This window comes from Venturia canescens, chromosome 5 (assembly GCF_019457755.1).
Source record: "Venturia canescens isolate UGA chromosome 5, ASM1945775v1, whole genome shotgun sequence".
Lineage (NCBI taxonomy): Eukaryota > Metazoa > Arthropoda > Insecta > Hymenoptera > Ichneumonidae > Venturia > Venturia canescens.
The window spans coordinates 21,311,313-21,332,688 of record NC_057425.1 but is presented as its reverse complement, the minus strand read 5'-3'; the positions used below and the strand labels follow the sequence as shown (position 1 = coordinate 21,332,688).

The 21,376-nt window shown below is 41.5% G+C and overlaps 3 protein-coding genes across 5 annotated transcripts in view; 1 reads left to right on the top strand and 2 right to left on the bottom strand.

The window, feature by feature from the left end:
* Positions 1 to 21,376, bottom strand: part of LOC122411264 (organic cation transporter protein-like) — a 522,699-nt gene that overhangs the window by 381,670 nt on the left and 119,653 nt on the right. The gene's annotated exons all lie outside the window — the stretch shown is intronic.
* Positions 6,108 to 9,930, bottom strand: LOC122411263 (uncharacterized). 3 transcript variants are annotated; one of them, XM_043419951.1, is made up of 3 exons: positions 8,689 to 9,930; positions 8,444 to 8,594; positions 6,108 to 8,355 (listed from the first exon to the last, which is right to left on the bottom strand). In XM_043419951.1, the coding sequence occupies exon 3, from the start codon at positions 8,174 to 8,176 to the stop codon at positions 6,566 to 6,568; it is 1,611 nt and encodes a 536-aa protein (XP_043275886.1). In that variant the 5' UTR covers positions 8,177 to 8,355; positions 8,444 to 8,594; positions 8,689 to 9,930; the 3' UTR covers positions 6,108 to 6,565. The 3 variants fall into 2 exon arrangements, with proteins under 3 accessions (XP_043275886.1, XP_043275887.1, XP_043275888.1); XM_043419952.1 differs by lacking the exon at positions 8,444 to 8,594.
* On the top strand, positions 15,956 to 16,900 carry LOC122411380 (uncharacterized). Its single transcript, XM_043420128.1, has 2 exons — positions 15,956 to 16,100; positions 16,239 to 16,900. The coding sequence occupies exons 1-2, from the start codon at positions 15,956 to 15,958 to the stop codon at positions 16,898 to 16,900; spliced, it is 807 nt and encodes a 268-aa protein (XP_043276063.1).

The window sequence follows — 21,376 nt, the reverse complement described above, 5'->3', positions numbered from 1 at the left end:
TTCGGAGTCCAAACGAGAAAGAGGAGTTCCCCTCGTTTGAACACTGCTCAGAGATGTTGTTAGAGGAGGAGAAAGCGTTTCGTCAGTGGATTTCTGTTGTTTTTCTCCAAGACGATGTAGATTATCATGTGGAATGAGAACCATTTTCCTCGCGTGTTCCATGCTCAAAATATTTCAATACCGGAACAAGGAGAAGCTTGAGAAAGGCAGTACAGCGATTGATGATGAAACGTCTTTTAGTTTTCCAATTTCCTCGTTTTTCAGCTAAGCGGCGAATCAATACTGCATATTTTCGCAGCCGACGTCTTTCACTAGTTTTGAGGTTCACATTACCGAGCAATACATTGAGCGCACATTCACAGATTATTCGGATTAATGCTGGTTCGATTATTCGTAAAATCTGTCGTAGTTGATTTTGTGTAAAGTAGCAAAGTGCTCGTAAAATTATAACATGTTTTTTATCGAGACTTCCTCGCGCTGCCATTACAAACGCATTACTGGAACATCGCGAGATGTGTCGCGCGTTTTTATTTCTTTTTTTGGTAAATAAACATAATTATATTGGTCATCAGGAAATACGCATGCGCGAAATCGGCAATTATCGGGTGTCGATTGTTTGAGATCGAGTAATAAATAGCCATGAGGGGCAGACGTAGCATCAAAATATACTTCTTGCAAAAAACGAGGATTTTCTGGATAAACCGGCCTGGCAAGATGTTGTATTTGGGCGCGGTCTCGAGGATTTTTAAAAATAACGATATAATTCGTGTTTAAAGAAATATCTCTCTGTCCGCGTCCTTGATGAAATATGTTTTGAGTTATGAAAATGACGCTCAGATTTTTATGATGACTCCCCTTTGTGAATAAATCTACAATACTATTATTTGAGGCCTCACGCATTAAATCATCGATCACAATAAGTTTAGGACGCTGATCTGCTGAATAGTCACCAGATTGCGGTAATCCCTCGCGAAATTCGATTTTATTACCATACTCTGAATAACCAGGTTGCCATTCAGAGTAATAAAAAAGTATTCGATCGAAACGAACGTCAGCCATTTCGTGAATGTATTTGAAAAATTTTTTTCCGAAAAAAGTTTTGCCACAACCAGTAGGTCCGTAAATTATGGAGGTCCATGGATGTTTCCACCGCGGATCCATAATGAGAAATGATTGTCAAAATCGAATGCTCTATATTTATATTCGTTCACGTTCATAAAAACAAGAATAAAAAATGTTAAACTGAATGACTTTCTTAAAAAGTAACCTGATTTTTGTTTCAATTAACTTTTGGAATAACAATCAGAATTATATTAATAAACAATAATTATTACTCTTCGTTCATTATTATTTATACTAGCTATTTTTTTTTTAAATCTCATAGTCTTCATTACCTTTTTGGAGTGTGAGAGATCGCCTCTTACCTTTTTCTTCTCAGCATAAAAATAATAAGGAAATAACAGACAACCTTCTGAAGAATTCATTATTCAGACATGCTAAGAAATAATATCCGTCCTTCGGAAGAATTCACGATAACAACTGTAGCGAAGCCAGGTCTTTAAACCTGAGGTGTAAAATAGCTAGCCGCGAGATAATGTCCAGCCTTCGAAAGAATGCGAAGTGTCAGGTGTAATGGAGTAAGGCCTTTTTACCCACGATGCAAAATGAAGCCCTGTGGATGGTAGAGTAGAACAAGGCCTCTTTACCCTACACGCCAGAGCTAGACGCAAAATAATATTCATTTTCGAGAGAATATGGAATTCCGTTATGTCACCGCAAAAACTTTATCTTCTAAGATGGAAAAAAAGGAAGGCGCAATTTATTTCCGTAAACATACATAAAAATAAAGTTCACCATTTTTATTAAACGTTATCGCAATATTTTTTTCATTACAAAACTGTACATAATTTTTCTTATTATAAAATTAAACAATAAAAATATGATAATACTAATCCCATTTTTTTCTTTTTTTTTTACACCCTATATTAATATTTTATTACTCAATTCACATTCATGCCGTTGTTCGAACAAAACCGTAGGGTAGGGTACAATATTCTCTATCCTGTTGACGTTTTACACTCACTGGGGCGCAAGCCTTAGTTTCTTCGCGTGAAATTACATGATGGAACTCGGTACGTCTTATTGCATCGAATTTCAAAACGATTGGTGCACTCCTTTCTCCCGTCACAAATGAGCGAATCGTTTGATAATTTATTTGTTGACTATTTTGAAAGTTCAACGTGATACCTTTAACTTTACATACTTTTACAGTGGTACCATCAGGTTTACGCACAATAAAAGAATAGAATTTTGGTCCACCCGACACAAACGAAGTGATGTATGAACCATCTCCGTACGCACTTAACTCGTCAGTCAGATCTCCGAGAAATTGTCCGACAGGAGGCTGGTATTCATCACTTCGTTCGTGACTTACATAAATGCACGAGTCGGTGTCACAATACAACACGCGACGACCAAGTCCCTCCAAATATTCATACAGTTTGAGCCGCGCCTGTGCTGTCGTGTATGCAGCAATTACAACATTAGCTGTAAGCGATGGTCGAATAGCCTCATCAGAGTTTTTGTAATTTACGTACATAATTCTATAATTTACAGGTAAGATTCCTGTAATTTCAATTTCTGGACTTGTTAGTAAATCCATGAGCTCTACACGCGTAGAAATAATCAAAGTATTAGTTTGATTTTCACGCTGTCCAAATTTTCCCCAAAATGAATTGAGAGCGAGTTTGGCAAGCGAACGAAGACCCGGGTTGAAATCTATAGCATTTGCATCAAGCACGACTCCTTCTGCATTTTTATAATCGTCGATGTATTGTTGCATCGCTTCAGGATTCCCAACATAATTCGTTGGTGCTCCGCTGGCTTCTTGTTTGATTTTTAGGAAAGTATTTATATAATCTGCAAAAAGACAATACAGTATAACCTAGTGAGATCGCTTTCCTCAATTCATCGACAACCCATGTACCGTTGAAAGCACGGTCTTCTGGATTTTCATGCTCGCAATTCCCATTTGTATCTAAATTCAGACAGCATGATTTACATAAAGTAAATAACAATTTTCCATGAGCTCGAAACGGTAAAACCGGAAAATACAAATCACGAGGGGGTAAAACGGTACACTTGACCAGGCCCTCAACAAGCTCTAAAGAATTATTTTGTCCAATGAGAACGCGACACTCCTCACCGACGTACACTTTAGGATGACCTATTGGAAATTTTCCAGTTTTACATACCCATGGATATAATGAACATACATCTACATATTTTATTTTTTTACTTTCTTTTACTTTGTACATATTTACAAAATTTTCCGTTCTTCCTCTAAAAAATGCTTCACGCGGCTCAAGCGGTTCTGAAATCACCATAGGGTGATTTTTCACAAATTCAGCCATTTCATCATTATTTTTCCACATAGCATCATATTCGCATTCCCATATTTCTGTTAGTAAAAATCCCTGCTCTTTAATTCGTGCTGATATCGTAACAGTACGCTCGTATCGCTGATCCATTGTATCATCACAACGCATTCGTTTGTCTCTATTTATACGAAAGCAACGTTTACATCCATGCCAATAACAACCATGGAATTGCAAGACGTGACGAATATTGTTCTCCTCGTAATATCCGTCTACCGGAGGTAAGCCCAGGGGTAAACGCTGCTCTCGTGTGCGACCAGCGTGTGTGATAATAATACCATTTTCTCGCTCGAGCCATACGAGCCACGAAACAGCTTTACGAGATTGTTTATCAGCCCATCGATAACCTCCAGGGGGTAATAGTGCAATTTTATCCGCTGGTAGGAAGTTTTTGCGATATACTAATGAACATGCTGATGCTATTGTACAACTTTCAGCAAACGGGCAAACTTTACCGCATTGGATAAATAATTTACGAAAAGCTAAGCATGCTCGACGTAGCACTGATACATCATCGTGACAATATCGCAAAAATTCCTCAGCAAAATTAAAAATATATCCAGTCTCACTCGTTTCTTGGTACCATGCCATGAACCGCTTACGTTCCGCAGTAAACATTTTGTCAGGAGAATAATAGTGCAGAGCTGGTAACGATCCGATATAATTTTGATTTTCTGGAGTGTTGAACAGATGAGGAAATGTACTGTAACGAATTTTTCCCGGGGAGGTACGATTCGTCCCTTCCCGGCTCACTCACCTCGCCTCGCGCTACTCTCCGGCTGCGAGAACGGACTGGGCGCCAGGTACAAAGTACCGCCGAATGAATCGACTTGAATTTCGTCGGATCTCGCGATGGTAGCGTCAGGCAAAATTAGAATGTAGAGAGCACGAGGGAAACAAGTGACCGAGGACGGTCCGGCTACTCAGCTCAGCTGAGGTACAAAAGGTAGAGGGGGGGATCCTTGGGAGAGAGTAACAATTCATAACGCAACAAAAAAATATAGCCGACACAAATCAAGTAATTCAGAAAAGGTTTCACAATTTATTCGAAAGCTCGATGAATAGATCAGAATACAGCGAGAGATATATTAGAAATAGAGTGGATGCGATATAAAACAAAACCGGGGGGGGGGAAGTGAGTCGCTAACGAGTCCGAGCGTACAACGGTTAGGTCTTGCGCCGCGACGATGGAAATTCGCGTACGGCGGGCGCGAATCCGCCGGGTGAAAACGATTAGCGATTCGCCCCGCGATCTAACAGGTGCCGTAGATAGACGACAACCGATGCTCTGACATGGCAGGTAACAGGTAGCCAGTAACCCGACAAGCGGGGCTGGAGGTAATAGGCAAAAGATAACCCACGTCAGAACGAACGGTGTCGCAGGTAATGCAAGGCAAAAGGTAGCGGCACCCGGTCGATCGAGAGGGGGTTAGAAAATAAAGTAATAGAAAAATTAACGTTGGGACGATATGAGACGGATTGAAATTTAGGGCGTAACGCCACTCGCAAAATATATCGGAAAGGGATCAAAATACGACACGCAGTAGACATCGTAGCGTGAAGGCTCAGGCAAAAGAAAGACTCGAGAAATATTCAACACAAAAGATAGAAAGTACTGCCGTATAAACGACACGCGACCCCGCGAGCAAGAGAGACGGAACGAAAACAAAGGCGCGAACGAACCGGCCGGCGAGAGCCTCAGCGCGTGCAGGGAGAGAGAGAGAGAACAACGTAACTGCGTGGAAAGTTCCCGCGCTTAATACTACATTACATCAAACTTGAACTCGATATTTTCGAAATATTTGAATGAACAGGACTTTAATTAATTAACGCGAAGACCAAATGGACTGTGAGTTCGATAGTCAAGTCGAGCCACGCAAAACTGCCGTACTAAAGAATGAGCACGGGAAGTATCGGCCACAATCTCGCTCGATACTTCGGCCCCGTGCCCGACTACAACGGCCAAAACAGAAAAACTCTACAAAAACCGGAACTATATTCCGAAACTCAAAAAGGGCTCGACTTATCTAACGAACTCGATGGAGAAAGAGACGTGGACTTACCGAGGAACACGCTCGCCGCACCAGGACCATGAAAACTCGACTCTGGGAAGGCTCGGTTGTGGACTCGTCGTAACGATGCTCGAAGAAAGACTAATTGGTGCGTGCGAGCGGTCCTCGCGATTCGGCGTTATCCCCACCACGAGGCCCAGGTACTGCAGCGCTTCACGCGTTAGGCGCGAACCCGAGCGTGAACTCGGGGTTCGCGCTGTCGCGCGGGATTTTCAAACGGGGAGTGCGTCAATGCCAAAATTGCTGCTACGTTTGTTGCATGATCGGATCAAATACTGACCCCTCCGCTGCTCTCACTTTTCCCGCTCACTCGAAACACTTCTCCCTACAAGATGACCGTGATCCGGGTGTCTTTCCTCTTGGGGATCCGGCGGGCAGCTCCGGAAGGCTGAGGGGAGGCCTCCCTCACGATTCCTGACGTCTAGGATGCGTGGTGGGCCCACAAAATAACCACCAGGCAAAACAGCACCTCACCTCCGGAAAACTCCCCCAGATCCCACCTGACGAGGCGCCGGTTCACGCGGACTTTGACACCCGAATCTACGGTAGTGCGGGCGGTGCAACTCGGGGTTGCTACGGCGGGAAATACACGGGCGGCGTTCATGAAATGGCCAATGCCAGCGTGTTATTTCAACCGCCCGCAGGTCGAGATTGTTTTTCGGTGCTTGTAGACGGAGTGGGAGGACGGGTTCTTGCGAGCGAGATCGGCTCGAACAGCCGGAGAGACAGCCGACAAGTTTTAATTGTTAGGCCCCTGTGGTAGCGACAACACCAACTCGTTCCAATATCGAACTTCACTGTCAAAACGCAACGTCATTATTACTCAAAAACAGACAAACTAAAATTCTCTCTCCACCCTGCACTCAGAGGTAAAAGGTAGTCACAGAAGGTAATTAACGCTCGGTCGGTAATATAGGCGCATTCTAAGCTAAACTTAAGAGCTACGTGGTGCTGAGTCTCAGTCCGAACATCGCCCGACGAGTCGAGGGGCGTCAAAAGGACCGTAAACCCGGTCCACTGGTCGACAACGTCCGTACGAGTGGCGGGGCAGAAATGTCACGTCACAGTACCTTTTGTCACAATATCATCAAATCCGAATGCTTTGGGTAGCGCACTGAGAGACATTGGCAAATAATTTAAACTATCGAGAAAACAGATTTTTCCTACTCTCATGGAAATTATTTTTGTTCCTCTCATTATCAGTGTAGGCATTTGAGTTTTTTGATCTTCAATGAGATAACGGAGTATGAATTGACCGTCAAATCCTCGAGCGTTATGAGCTATGCAAATTATTTTCTCAAATTTTGAATTAATAGCCAATTTTACAAGAATTCCTACTGGGTCGTCGTGAAATACAAATTCTCTCTGGCCACAAACTTCGCATTCATTTTCTATGATTTCATCGCTTAAATACGAGAGGCAAACACGTTGAGCTACACAGAGATTTGGTTCATGAACACGAGAAGAATTATCTCCTCGTAAACGTGTATGCTGCTGCGTTTCGAAATCATAGAAAATAAATTGCAACACTAAATTTTTTCGTTCCGTTGATTTTTTCCGATCAAATGGTTTAATTTTCAGCGGAGCAATATAACAATTATGCGATGTGGGGCGTACGCGTTTGCATGTTTTACAAAACGACACTCCACATTCGTGAGGTGTTTTGCACCAGCTTTTAATATGTCTAGAACAAGAGCGACAAATTTTCAACATTTCGCAAACGCTAGATTCTTGCTTATTTTTACATCCTCGGACTTTACGAGCTCTAGCTTTTTTATGCAACTCGAAACACTGTACTCCAAAAAATGAACGATTGCAGTCATTACACGGGGTGAGTGGCTCGCCATTACCCCTACATTCTACTGATTTACAGCGTGAGCATTCTTTGGAGTACCGATGTTCGATCGCGCGAGTATATCCAGTGTTGCACAATGAACAAAATCCTCGACTTCCGAGAGCTCCGACTAGATTTAAAATCGGTTGGAAATGACGGGAACGCTCGTAATAAATTATAAACAAAGTATGCTTTATTCGATCGAACTCTGAAATAACATTTTCTCTTCCATCAAACAACGCGGGGGTACGTTTTCCGAACGAAAGAAATTCGTAGACTACGATGGCAACACCCTCACGAATAAAATATTTTTGAAATAATTTTATTTCGCGTAGCCCGCATCCACGAGATGGAATTTGGATGTTAGCCTTTTGCACTAGTTTTATTGCCTCTGAGCGTTGATATTCTCGTCGAGAATCGCGTATTTTTTGCCAATTTTTATGCAATTCTCCTGTACGCAATTCTCCTCGATCAGCGTAAGCATAGGCGGTGACAAGTGATCGAGGTAAACATAAATTATCGCGATTATCTATATGTAGAATTGAGCGTTTAGCTACCTCTTCGTGAGAGAGAGGAGTGCCCCCACGACCACCGCCCTGAACGCCGCGAACGATACACATTTTTATTTCTAACGAATCATCAACTATTCTAAACTCACGGGCGCTTTGTGAAATTTCGTTGATCAATTTCCAAATATCATCGAGCGAGAAGTCACGTACAGGTCGAAAAGATAGCCACGCTGCTCCTTGAGAAAATCCTGGAGAATTGATTTCCAGTCCAGCGTAATCATGAGGCTCGCATGATTCCGTGAGATGAGTCATAACGTCTCGCATCGCTCCCTGAATCCAAGAAAACTGGTCCGCGTTTTCTGGAGGTTTCCTCAGTTTTAATACGATTTCCCGTCCTCATGTTTTGAAACGGCGAAAGTAGCGCGCCCTTTCGCTTAAAATCTGGAAGCGTTGGCCTGGTGGCAGAATATCACCCCATTCTTCTCCTCCGCCGGTTTGGTGAACTAAAAATGAAAAAAAAAGATAAGTACTTTAATCATGAGTAATCAGATAAATAGTAAAAACATAAGAAAAACATAGGTGATTACTAACAAAAAATTTTTTTGTTGATCAATCTCTACTCCCCCTCATTATCATCGGATGTTTCCAATAGCTCTAGAACCCTCAGCGTTGTAAATTCGCCTATCAGCCTCACGTATAAAAGGATCGATGTCAAAAAAATCATTCTCCGCGGAAAAATACCCTGTATTTTTTCAATTTCCGTTATATACATAAGATTATGAAAAGGAGCCCGGAGTTGATGATTTATTTGAATTTTACGAAAGAGCGTTTCTTACCTGAATCGGCTTCAGAGGTTTCAGAGGCATCAGAAAATTGTTCCTCGTTATCCTCCCACTCGTTCCTTTCCAGCTCATCATCAGCCTCATTATCATGATCTATATTGTGATCAGATTCATCTCTCTCCTCTTCACTGATCTCTTCTTCACTACTGCTAATGCTGCTGCTTTCACTGCTGGAATCGCTGATTTCAAAATTCAAACGACGTACTCCCGATGTTCTAGCGATCCCTGAAGGTCCTGCAACCGCCTGGTCCCCTATTTCCTCGTCGATTCGATACGATGGACCCGTTATCTTGATTTCCCAGGGCTTTATCACTACCGGGGCTCGCGTATCGATCCAGCAATCGATTTTTGGATGACCTTCGGCTTTAGGGGTATCATCTATGTCGTGATCGTCGGAATCTGTGCGTCCTTCTTCATTGAAATCGTAACGCTCCTCTTCGTTACACAATTCTAGGTATCGTCGCACTGTACACACAATGATTTTATGAGAATTTGAGTGAGAATTTAAATCACATACACTCTCACTCATTTTCACACTCTCACTTACTCGCTTACTTCACACTTGTACTCGCTTACTCACACCTGCATTCATAAACTGTTTGACACTTACCCCGTTCGTCAAATATCCCTGCTAACTCAGGATCATCACTCCATCCTCGGCGACGTATCACCCTGACAAGTGAATCAATCAGAGGAGTAGCGTGAAAATATCCCGTCCTCCAGCCGTAGATAATATCACGTTTCGATAAATCTAATAAAGCACCACGAATTTTTCGAAGCACTACACCTGAAGGTAAATGATACATCATTTCCTTCTGTTTAGCATCCGTCCATCTTGAAGCTAAACGCGGAACACGACGCACCAAAAACTTGAATAATTCACCCAATAAATATCGCGGAATAACTCGAGACATATTAACCGAACGAACTCTTTGAATGTCAGAAATCAAATGAAAGATTTTCAAAAGAGTTCTTCGATATTTGAATAGATTGAAAAATTCCACTCGTTGCATCTTGAAATGATACCAACGAGGTATAGGAAAAAGAGGGGGTAGAATAAAAAATAATTCACAGGGATTCATATTCACCGAAGAACGTTACATGGATATGAGGATAAAATGCTGATCGAGTTCCGTTCACACGGATCGAAGTTAAATCGAAATACAAAAAGTAGAATGATTTTCCATCTCACTCCCACATTCTATCGAGTCTAATGCTGAGTAGAACGGATGTGAAGGATCAAGTTCGGTTATCAAGGTTGTCCGGTATGATCGGAGATTCTGCATATTTCACCAAAAAACGTGGCGAACTGTTAACCAGATATTTTTACTTTCATTTTTTTCTCTCTCGAGGAAAATAACGTCGACGCTGCATTTTTGCACGTGTGCTCGAAAACTTCAGGAGACTTCTGTCTCCACATGCGAGCATGTGAGTAGGTGTCAATATATGCATATGTGAATATATGTATATATTGCCGCAAAAACGGAGGCGGCGTTTGACTTCGAAAAATAATGAAAAATATCATTTTTTTATCCAATCACGTTGTGATTGAGACGGTGAGAGGTGGGGGAAAATATATAAATCGGAATTTTTTTCCGATCTGCTATCATTATTTCAAGTGTCTACAAACCTGAAGCATCAAAGAAATGGAGTATACCGGAACAATGACGGGGTGCAACGAGTTTCATCATCGTCATCTCAGCTCGTGATGGGAGTTGTTTACGGGATGAATAATTCGTTCGGGAAAATAATTGCATCAGGTTTTGAGCTTTCTCCTAAAACCGGAATTCTTACACCAATCATCAAATTGTTGACAAATTCTTTCATCGGAGTAACTCTCAATATCGAGGGATGGCAAAGTTTTAAATCGGACTACGATCGAATTTCGCATTATTTTGTAGGGCCACGCTGGAACGCTGAAAGAATGCTTGGAACAAAAATCGTTCATGGATCGCATTGCACCGTTTTTACCTCCTGCTTTCAACAATCAGCAGTCTGCTTCAGCAACACTAGTATACCAGCAATTGGAGAGGTTCCCACCGGAGTTCGACAGTGCAATATTATCCTACAGGGATCGACCTTCAAGAAGTTGAAAGAAGTCAGCAAGTGCATCGACGCTCATGTGCAAAAACTTGAGCGTGAGAGTGCAGCAGTAAATATGTGTGTGACCATCATAATCTCCACCACCCATGATCTCCACATTGCAAGCGGCGGGCAGCAGGATGTAATGCGAATCCTTGAGACAGAAGACTACTTGGGAAAAATAATGGAAGAAACTCGGCAAAAAATGGGTGAACAATACCCTGATTTCGTTCGAAATTCGATGGAAGCAGTGATTTCTGAAATCACTACACTGTTCCGATTTGAAATTTGTCAACTCGTAACAGACTACGAAGGAAAATCACGTTAAATTTCTTGGAAATAATTTTTAGTTGTAAGGTTTAATCAATAAGTATTCAATAATAAATTACATTATAACTATAAACATAAACATAAAACTCTTTAAAATTCATTATACAAACAAATAAATCTCATCAAATAAATCCCTTCAAATAAAAACGCAAGTAAAAAAGATAGCAGCTAGCACTCTAGTTTCGGTACCATCCTGGGAACATACCTAAGACATCAAACTGCAGATTCAGCATTGGGATGGAGTGGGGGGAGGTGTCCATCCATTTCATTTGGATGATTTTTACCTCATTAGCACTCCAGTGTTTGAAGTGATCAAATCGAGTAGAAAACGTGAGACAATGCGTAAGTTAAAAAACAGAACTCGCGAATTCGTATAGTGTTTGTGAATGTGTAAGTGGAGGAAATGAGTGACGTGATTTTGAACCAAGTTTCTTTTCCAGAGCTTCGTTACGAGGATTATGTGTCTCCATCCGACCCCTGGCCAATACCAAATATTTGGGTAGAGGTGACAGCTGGAGAAAGACGGGTGTACCTAGTGTACGACGACGTCACTCCGGAATTTCAGGCCGCTCCGAAGATGAACGTATGCAGTCATGGCAGAGCGGCAAATGATGAAGAAGCTCGTCAAATAGCAGCTCGTTCGCGAGCATTATCAAAACGTAGGAAGGCGAAAAACACCAGCAGGAAAAGAACGTCGGAGCCTTCCGCATGGACCGATGTCGTTTTCAAAAAATCCAGAATTATGCAAGATGCAGAAAAACAGTAAGTTTTTATTTCTAGTTTTCATTATTTACGAATTTAACATTTTTAGTAATGCGTTTTATAAATGTTTCAGGGAGGAAACGAAGAAGAAATCAAAATATAGGCTCATACCCGTCGATCTCGATTCTCCGCGCCCTCCGAATATACATCAGCTGGAAAATGAGCTCAACAGAGTAGCTCTCTTGGAGAGTGATGAAGAGGAAGAAGAATTAGACCCGTAAGTATAAGTTTTTTGAAAACATGAAAACCTTAATCGAAAGAAGAAAGTATATTTTTTTAAAATTTGTTCTCTGTTCTCTGTTTCAGGAGAAAGAAGAAGAAGCGAATCGAATGAAAATAAATTTCTATCGAATAAAATTCTGTACTTAAAATTAAACTTCAAAAAATAAAGTAAAAAGTCTTAAATCTACCCGACTTTTCGGAAAAATATTTTCTTTTACGATAAATATTCATCATCATCGTCATCATCGTCATCATCGTCATTCTAATTAATAAGGTAAATAACATAAAAAGTAGAAAACATACAAGTATGGCACTTCTCACTCTATCCCCCCTCCTCCCCCCCCCTCGCACCTATGCACCAAGCTATTTACCTGTGGAGTGGGAAAAAATAGCTTGGAGTGGGTAGGTGTTGTGGTGGGGGAAGGAGTGGGGGGCGCCATACCTGTATGTAGTCTACTCTCAGCCTTCCGGAGCTGCCCGCCGGATTCCCAAGAGGAAAGACACCCGGATCACGGTCATCTTGTAGGGAGGAGTGTTTCGAGTGAGCGGGAAAGGTGAGAGCAGTGGAGGAGTAAGTATTTGATCCGATCGTGCAACAAGCGTAGCAGCAATTATGGCTCTGACGCGCTCCTCGTTTGAAAATCCCGCGCGAAAGCGCGAGCCCAGAGTTCGCGCTCGGGTTCGCGCCTAGCGCGGGAGCGCTGCAGTACCTGGGCCTCGTGGTGGGGACAGCGCCGAATCGCGAGGACCGCTCGCACGCACCAATTAGTCTTTCTCCGAGCACCGTTACGGCGAGTCTACCATCGAGCCCTCCCGAAATCGAGTTCTTGGTCCTGGTGCGGCGAGCGTGTTCCTCGGTAAGTCCACTTCTCTTTCTCCATCGAGTTCGCTGGTTAAATCGAGTCCTTTTTGAGTTTCGGAATATAGTTCCGGTTTTCTTTTTGGTTGTAGAGTTTTCTTTTTGGCCGTTGTAGTCTGGCACAGGGCCCGAGTATCGAGCGAGATTGTGGCCGATACTTCCTGCGCCTATTCTTTAGTACGGCAGTTTTGCGTGGCTCGACTTGACTAACGAACTCACAAGCCATTTGGTCTTCGCGTTAATTAATTAAAGTCTTTTCCGTTCAAATATTTCAAAGATCTTGAGTTCCATTCTGATGTAATGTAGTAGTAAGCGTTGGAACCTTCCACGCAGTAACGTTGTTCTCTCTCTCTCTCTCCCTGCACGCGCTGAGGCTCTCGCCGGCCTGTTCGTTCGCGCCTTTGTTTTCGTTCCGTCTCTCTTGCTCGCGTGGTCGCGCGTCGTTTATACGGCAGTACCTGTTGTCTTTTGCGTTGAATATTTCTAGATTCTTTCTTTTGCCTGAGCCTTCACGCTACGATGTCTACTGCGTGTCGTATTTTAGTCACATTCCGATACATTTTTGCGGGCGGCGTTACGCCCTAAATTTCAATCCGTTCTCATACTATCTCGATGTTAATTTTTTCTATTATTTTATTCTCTAACCCCCCCTCGGTCGAGCGGGTGCCGCTACCTTTTGCCTTGCATTACCTGCGACACCGTTCGTTCTGACGTGGGTTATCTTTTGCCTATTACCTCCAGCCCCGCTTGTCGGGTCGCTGGCTACCTGTTACCTGCCATGTCAGAGCCTCGGTTGTCGTCTATCTACGGCACCTGTGAGATCGCGGGGCGAATCGCTAATCGTTCTCACCCGGCGGATTCGCGCCCGCCGTACGCAAATTTCCCTCGTCGCGGCACAAGACCTCACCGTTGTACGCTCGGACTCGTTAGCGAATTACTTTCCCCCCCGGTTTTGTTTTATATCGCATCCACTCTCTTTCTAATATATTTCTCGCTGTATTCTGGTTTATTCATCGAGCTTTCGAATAAATTGTGAAACCTTTTCTGAATTATTTGTTCTGTGTCGGCTACATTTTTTTGTTGCGTTATGAATTGTTGCTCTTTCCCAAGGATCCCCCCCTCTACCTTTTGTACCTCAGCTGAGCTGAGTAGCCGGACCGTCCTCGGTCACTTGTTTCCCTCGTGCTCTCTACATTATAATTTTGCATGACGTTACCATCGCGAGATCCGACGAAATTCAAGTCGATTCATTCGGCGGTACTTTGTACCTGGCGCCCAGTCCGTTCTCGCAGCCGGAGAGTAGCGCGAGGCGAGGTGAGTGAGCCGGGAAGGGACGAATTGTACCTCCCCGGGAAAAATTCGTTACATAACATAAAATCTAATCACAATGAAAAATGTAAAAAGCGACTACGACGCATGCGCGGGGAGAGCGTCGATGGGCTATAGGACGCGCACGTGACTTTTAGCGATTATAATTTTACGAATCATATTAAAATAACTAACAATGTTAAAAAATGAAGGAAATTAAATAATAACGGATCAAATCGAAGTTTTTGTAGTTGAACATCGTAATAAGCTGTAAATCATAAAAAGCGGTAGTCCGCGCATCGTATGTTAGCCCGCTCGACCAATGGGCGAGCGTGAATCATGGCAACGGGCCAATCAGAGTAGACGTTACAGAAAGGTGCGCAGAACCGAGCGAAAACGGAGATTCTCGGCGCTCGAGAATTTTATGGTGGGGACACGAGTATAAGAAGCGCTGCGCGACTCATTCGAGAGACAGTTCTTCCTGGCTAAAGAATCAACTCGGACCTCTCTTAGTACACCTCGACATCAACCTCAGCAATATTAAACCTATCCTCAAAATTTTTGGGGTTCCCGTAGCGCGGACTCTCGGATCGACTCGGTGACGTCTCGATCCCATAGCCCGTGGACGGTGAATTGCCTATTTCCTTGGATGCCTGGATTCTCGGAGCGACTCGGCGACGTCTCGATCCCATAATCCAGGGTCCGCACCCAACCTCTAAAAAATTTTTCTGGCTTTCCGTAGCACGGAGTTCTCGGATCGATTCGGTGACGTCTCGATCCCATAACACGTGGACGGGAAGTTACCTTTACCCGGTAAATGCACGGACTCTCGGAGGGATTCGGTGACGTTTCTATCCCATAGCCCGTGGTTTACATCCTACCTTTTCACATTTTTATATTTTTCTTATTGTTGAGGGGGATTAAAATTTATCCTATTATCAAAAATTAAATTCTCATTTGAATAACATTGTCCGAGGTGGTCTAGACAGGGAAATCTAGATCCATATTAGAAAATAATAATCCAAGAGACGATAGTTTAAAATTGATTTTATATCGAGTAAAAAGAAATTCAAAATTGTAAAAGCGAGCAATATTCTTGGATTCACTTATTCTTAGAGCTAACGTAACAGGACATCGGGAAAATTGAACTTTGCAATAATAGCGAGTTTTTCGGTTTAAGGCGTGTCGTAAATACAAGACAAAAGCGATAATTAGAATAAAAACAAGTTTTTTTTTGTTTGTTAATTTTGTACAATTAAATTCCGAAAATTGAGAAATTAAAAATTATCTCAGACAGAGAATTTGCAACGTTTTCGGGTCTTTCGGGTCTTTTTCACGCCAGATCCGATTAAACAAAGCAAGACAGTTTAAAAACAAAAAACACCAAATTGTTTTTGAATTAGCGAGCCAAGGCGCAAAATTTCTTTTATTTTTTTCAGATTTCGGTCAAATAATTGAATAAAATTGATTATTTTTATATTTTACCAAAATTAACAGTGTCCGCGTTTCCTTCATACCTGCTCCTTATTGTTAAGGTTGCTCGAACCGACGCGTGGCGGCGTTCAGGCCAGGTCGGCAAGAGCGTTTCGTTACAACTGGCGCCCAACGCGGGGCAGGTATCGCAAAGAGACGTGGATGTTTCGTTTGGTTTAAAAATTTTTTTTTTTTATTTGAATCAAACTTATCGGTTATACGAAAATGGCGGAGAAGACCGAAAGAGACGAAACAGCTAGAGATTCAGGGTTTCATAATCCCGAGGACAATGGTGCAGGTGTTCAAAATGTCGATTTAACTACCTCGATTCCTCCTCCAGGAGCGGGGGATATTTTTAACGAATCTCGGGGTAATTTTGGTTTGCAGTTAGAAAATATTGACGAGAATCCCGGGGATATTAAATGAGAGGAATTTGGCACTCCCAAATCGAATAGGGGAAGAATAGAGTTTGGTGAATTAAATCACGAATTATTCATGAGTTTGATAGATGCGATGAAAAAGATGAAGGCTCAAGTGCAGAGCATGGCAAATGAGATCGCCCGAAATAATCAGGCAAACATTGACTTGAGGTCTGAATTCACAGAAAAATTCAAGACAATGCAAGCCACAATCGCTAGTGAGGTTCACCAAATATACGAACCAGTTAAACGACATGTAACAGGTTTGACAAAAATCGTCCAGGACAACGAGTCGAAGAGTGCTGTGGTCGAGGTGAGTGTTGCACAAATGCAACTGGATGTGAACGCGATCAAAAAAAGGGTCGAAAACCTTGAACACAAGGACAAAATTGAAAGTCCAAACACGGAAAGTACGAGGATTGTCCAGAAACCGAACAAAGAAGTTTCTGACGACGAATCGGAAGAGGAACCGGAAGAAGAAAGAAGAGAACGGATTCGGACGATGCTACCACTAGACATGCACCCGAATAAAATTAAAATTAAACCTCCCACGTACGATGGATCGGAGAAAAAGAGACCGATGAAATTCATCAAGGAATTTCGGAGGTATTGTGAGGTCACCAACCCCACCATAACTGAAATGAAATATTTACTGGGACAATGTCTGGAGAAAGCGGCAAAGGAATGGTGGGTACTCATCGAAGACCGCGTTGAGGATTTTGATGAAGTGGAGAAGAAATTCGTGGAGTGATTCTGGAGTATGGATTTGCAGAGAAAAGTGAGAAAGGACCTCGAGTTCGGACATTACTCGGAAAAGGACAGTAAAATATCTAAAGTGGAATATACAATCCACATTTTCGGGGCGGCAAAGGATCTCATCCCTCCTCCTAGTGATGAGGATATAATCGCATCACTTTCGCAACACTACACGGACGAAATCCAAGCAACAATTATCAGCCAGGGAATCAAGATTCTCGAACAACTGATTGAATTCCTGGGGAAAATGGATCGGCATGGACCAATCAACTCAAAAAAGGAAAAAGAAGCCGCTCAATCCTCTCCAAATCCGAATCACAATAAAAACGAACAGCGACCGTTCCGTATGCCGCAGCAAAATAATTGGAATAACTAAGGAGGCTATCAAAATAATTTCAACCGTGGCAACCCGAATTGGAATCAAAATAATCGACCAAATGGGGGATACAACAACAACGGCTGGAACAATCAACAGAATCGAAATTACCAGCAGAATTATAATCGGCCCAATAACGGCAATTATCAACAGAATTACAACCAGCGGCAAAACAATGGATATCCTCAACAAAATCGCTATAACGGAAATTACAATCAACAAAACGGCTATAATCGCCAGAATCAAAATCCCAGACCAAATCAGAACAATGGAGGATACCGGCCACCCAATAACTCAAACGATCATCGACAAAACAACGAGCAACAACAGCCAGAGATTCAAGCAATAGAAGTTCATCAAGAACCACAACCCTCAACTTCAGCGGCGGGAAACGAATAAACGTTGTACCCGTGCTCGAAAAAGATGTTGATCAAATAAAAGAAAAAGGAAACGAACGAGGTACAACGGCAGAAAAAGACAAGAAAGATAATTCGCAGGACGGTTTATCGGAGGACCTCCAACAAACAAGCGAAACAAACGAAACAGAGGAAATTAAAGTGGCCATCAATACGATTTTTACGGACACAAGAGAGTTTTTAATGGAAGAAGAAATAAATGGAGAATCCGTGCCTATAATAGAATATCCAGAAATTTACGCTAAGATTGAGGGTATTACAGTAACTGCATTAGTAGATTCAGGTTCGAGAGTAACCACGATTTCGGAAGAGTTTTATTTAGAAAATAGAGAGATTTTGAAAAATTGTCCACTTTTACCTGTCACGGGAGTGACGGTAAAGGGAGCGATAAAAGGGAAAATGACAAAAGTCAAAAATCAAATAATGGCGAGAACTGAGATTGGAAAAGTAAAAACGTACGTTAAATTTTTAATAATTCCTGGTTTGATTAGAGACGTTCTGCTCGGTATTGATTCCCTGCAACCGCTCAAAAGTTTGATTAATTTGGAGGAGATGTCTTTACGAGTTAAGTATAACGAAGTTATGGATGTAGTGCCCACAAAGGGGTCATTTGAAAAAGAAAAAGTTGTTGGAGTTTTTGAAGAAGAAGTTGAAATAATTTTTGAAAAAGAAGAAATTGAGAGAGATGAGAATAGTGAAGACATTGAAGATAAAGTTAATGGGGAATTTTTGAAGAAATCGAATGGAATTGAAGAGGTAGAGGATAATGAATTCATGGAGGCATTTTACCAAATTGAAGAAAACATTTCTGAGCCAGAGCAAGAGATGAATTTTAAAATAGAAAATATTGAAGAAAAATTTGAGCCAATACAAAATTTGATTTTTGACGATACAAACAGTGAGGAGATAACTTTTGAGGAAATAGATGAAATTGTAGGACAGACTGAATTCTCTAAAAGGGAAAAAGAAATTCACAACGAGTAATATGGAATAGGAAGGAAGTTTTTCGTAAAACCACAGGAAGAATTTCGGTTTACGAACATCGATTAGACATTACGACGGATACGCCGATCGTTGCACACGCTTATGAGGTACCTTTAATGCATAGGGAAAAAGTAGACAGGGAGATAGAGAAATTGTTAGATTACGGAATAATACAAAGATCGAATAGTCCCTGGATAAATCCAATAATTCCTGTTATAAAGAAAGATGGCTCGGTTAGACTTTGTTTAGACGCGCGAAAATTAAATCAGGTAATGGCAAATGATCACGAATCAGTTCCAAACATGGAAGAAATTTTTCAGAAATGCCATTCGGCGAAAGTAATGACCACTCTAGATTTAACAAATAGTTTTTGGCAGATTCCTCTTCATCCAGATTCGATGAAGTACACGGCATTCAGATACAGGGGAAAAGTCTACGAATTCAAAGTAACGCCATTTGGGCTCAAAACAAGTACCGCCGCATTATTGCGAGCTCTTGATATAATACTTCATGGTCTAGGGGATCACGTAATAAATTTTGTCGATGACCATTTGTGTATTTCCTCGAATTTCGATGAACACATGGCACATTTAGTTGAGCTTTTAGAGAGATTACAGCAACACGGAATGACAATAAAATTGAAAAAAGCAAAATTTTTCAGGCAAGAGGTAGAATTTTTAGGACACATTTTGACAACTAAAGGCATAATGCCGCAGCCAGAGAAAATACAAGCAATTCATGAGTTTCCGCCACCCAGAAATCTAAAACAGTTAAGGGGTTTCTTGGGGTTAATTAATTACTATACTAAATTCACGAAAAAACATGCTGAAGAAACTATTCCACTTTTAAAATTGCTGAAAAAAGAGACAAAATGGCGATGGGGGGAAGAAGAAAAAATTGCTTTCCAGAAAATTAAAGATTTATTTGTTGATAACGTTCTTCTAACGCATCCTGATCCAAAAAGAGAATTTATTTTGCAATCTGATGCGAGTAGCTATGCTTTGGGGGGCACCCTGGCTCAAAAAGACGAAAATAATGATTTAGGGGTAATAATGTTTGCGAGCCGTACGCTCAAGCGTCCCGAATTAGCCTACACCACAACAGAAAAAGAATTGCTCGCGATTATCTGGTCTTTGAAAAAATTCAGAACTTATTTGCTCGGAGCAAAAATTAACGTCCTTACTGACCATCGAGCTATTACCTTCTTAAAAAATTGTCAATTGTTAAATGAAAGATTAACGAGATGGATTCTCGCCATTCAAGATTACGATATAGAATTCGAGTTTTGTCCGGGAAATAGAAATGTAGTAGCAGATGTCTTGAGTCGATTAAACCCACCAGATGCTGGGGGGCGGAAAGGAAAAGAATTGGTGATTAGTACAATGTTGGCAATTCAACCATCCCGGGAGTTAGAACAAATGATCAGACAAGTAGGAATTTGGCAAGAAGGAGAAGACAAAATCAGGGAAATTAGGGAGAGGATACAAAATGAACAAGACGATAAATATCAGATTAAAAATAACATTTTATTGAAAAAAGTAAATCCGGATTCCTGGAAAGCAGTTTTGCCGCGAGAAATCCTTCACCGTCTCGTATCTGAAACACACAAAATGTATGGTCATGTAGGCGCGAAAAAAGTATGGAAGATAATAAAAGAAGATTTCACTTACCCGAGATTATACCGCGTAATCAGACAAATTCTTGGTTCGTGCGATTCTTGTCAAAGAAATAAAGTTCCTAACCAGCATTCTTATGCGGCACAGCAAAATATCATTCCGGAGGGACCGGGAGATATTGTGTCGATCGATTTTTTCGGTCCCTTACCAGTTACGAAAGGTGGAATAAAACACATCCTCGTAACAATAGGTGCTTTTTCGAAATTTGTAGTTTTATATCCTCTCAAAGCGGCAACAGCGCCAGCGACAATTAATAAAATATTCAATCATTACATTCCGGAATTCGGTAAACCAAGAAAATTGCAATTTGACCATGGCACACAATTCACTTCACGATTATGGTTAGAGAAATTAGCCAGTGAAGGAATTCAGCCAGTTTTCTCGTCTATTCGTCATCCCCAGGGAAATATAGTAGAAAGAGTAAATAGAAAGATCGGTAGATTTTTCAGAACGTTTTTGACCGATAAGCACACCGATTGGCTTAAGTGGGTTCGAGTAATAGAGGATTGTATGAATGAAACTCATCACGAGATAACAGAAATAACGCCGGTCGAGATTCAGAGAAACATAAAACCACAGAGAATTTGGAAAAACTGGATACAGATAGAAAGAGACGAACAATTTGATGAGGAAGAAGGGATTGAAGCTAAATTAATGCTTGCCAGGGATAGAATAGTGAGAAAAGGCAGGGAAAGAGCTCGAAAATTTGATCAGAAACACACATTAATTAACTTCAATGAGGGCGACCTAGTATTAGCTAAGGCGTGCAAAGTAAGCGATCCGGTTAACAAAAAAATGGCGAAATTCTTTTCAATTTACGAAGGACCATACAGAATTAAAAAACAGATAGCTGCTGCGACATTTATCCTTGAAAATCCCGAAACAGAAGTAGAAAGAGGGATGTACCATGCCGCGAATCTTAAGAAATACCCAAACTCTTAAAAATTGCTGATTTCAAGTAAAATTACCAGGATGTATTTCAATTAACTATGTAACAAATCTTTTCATATTATTTCCAA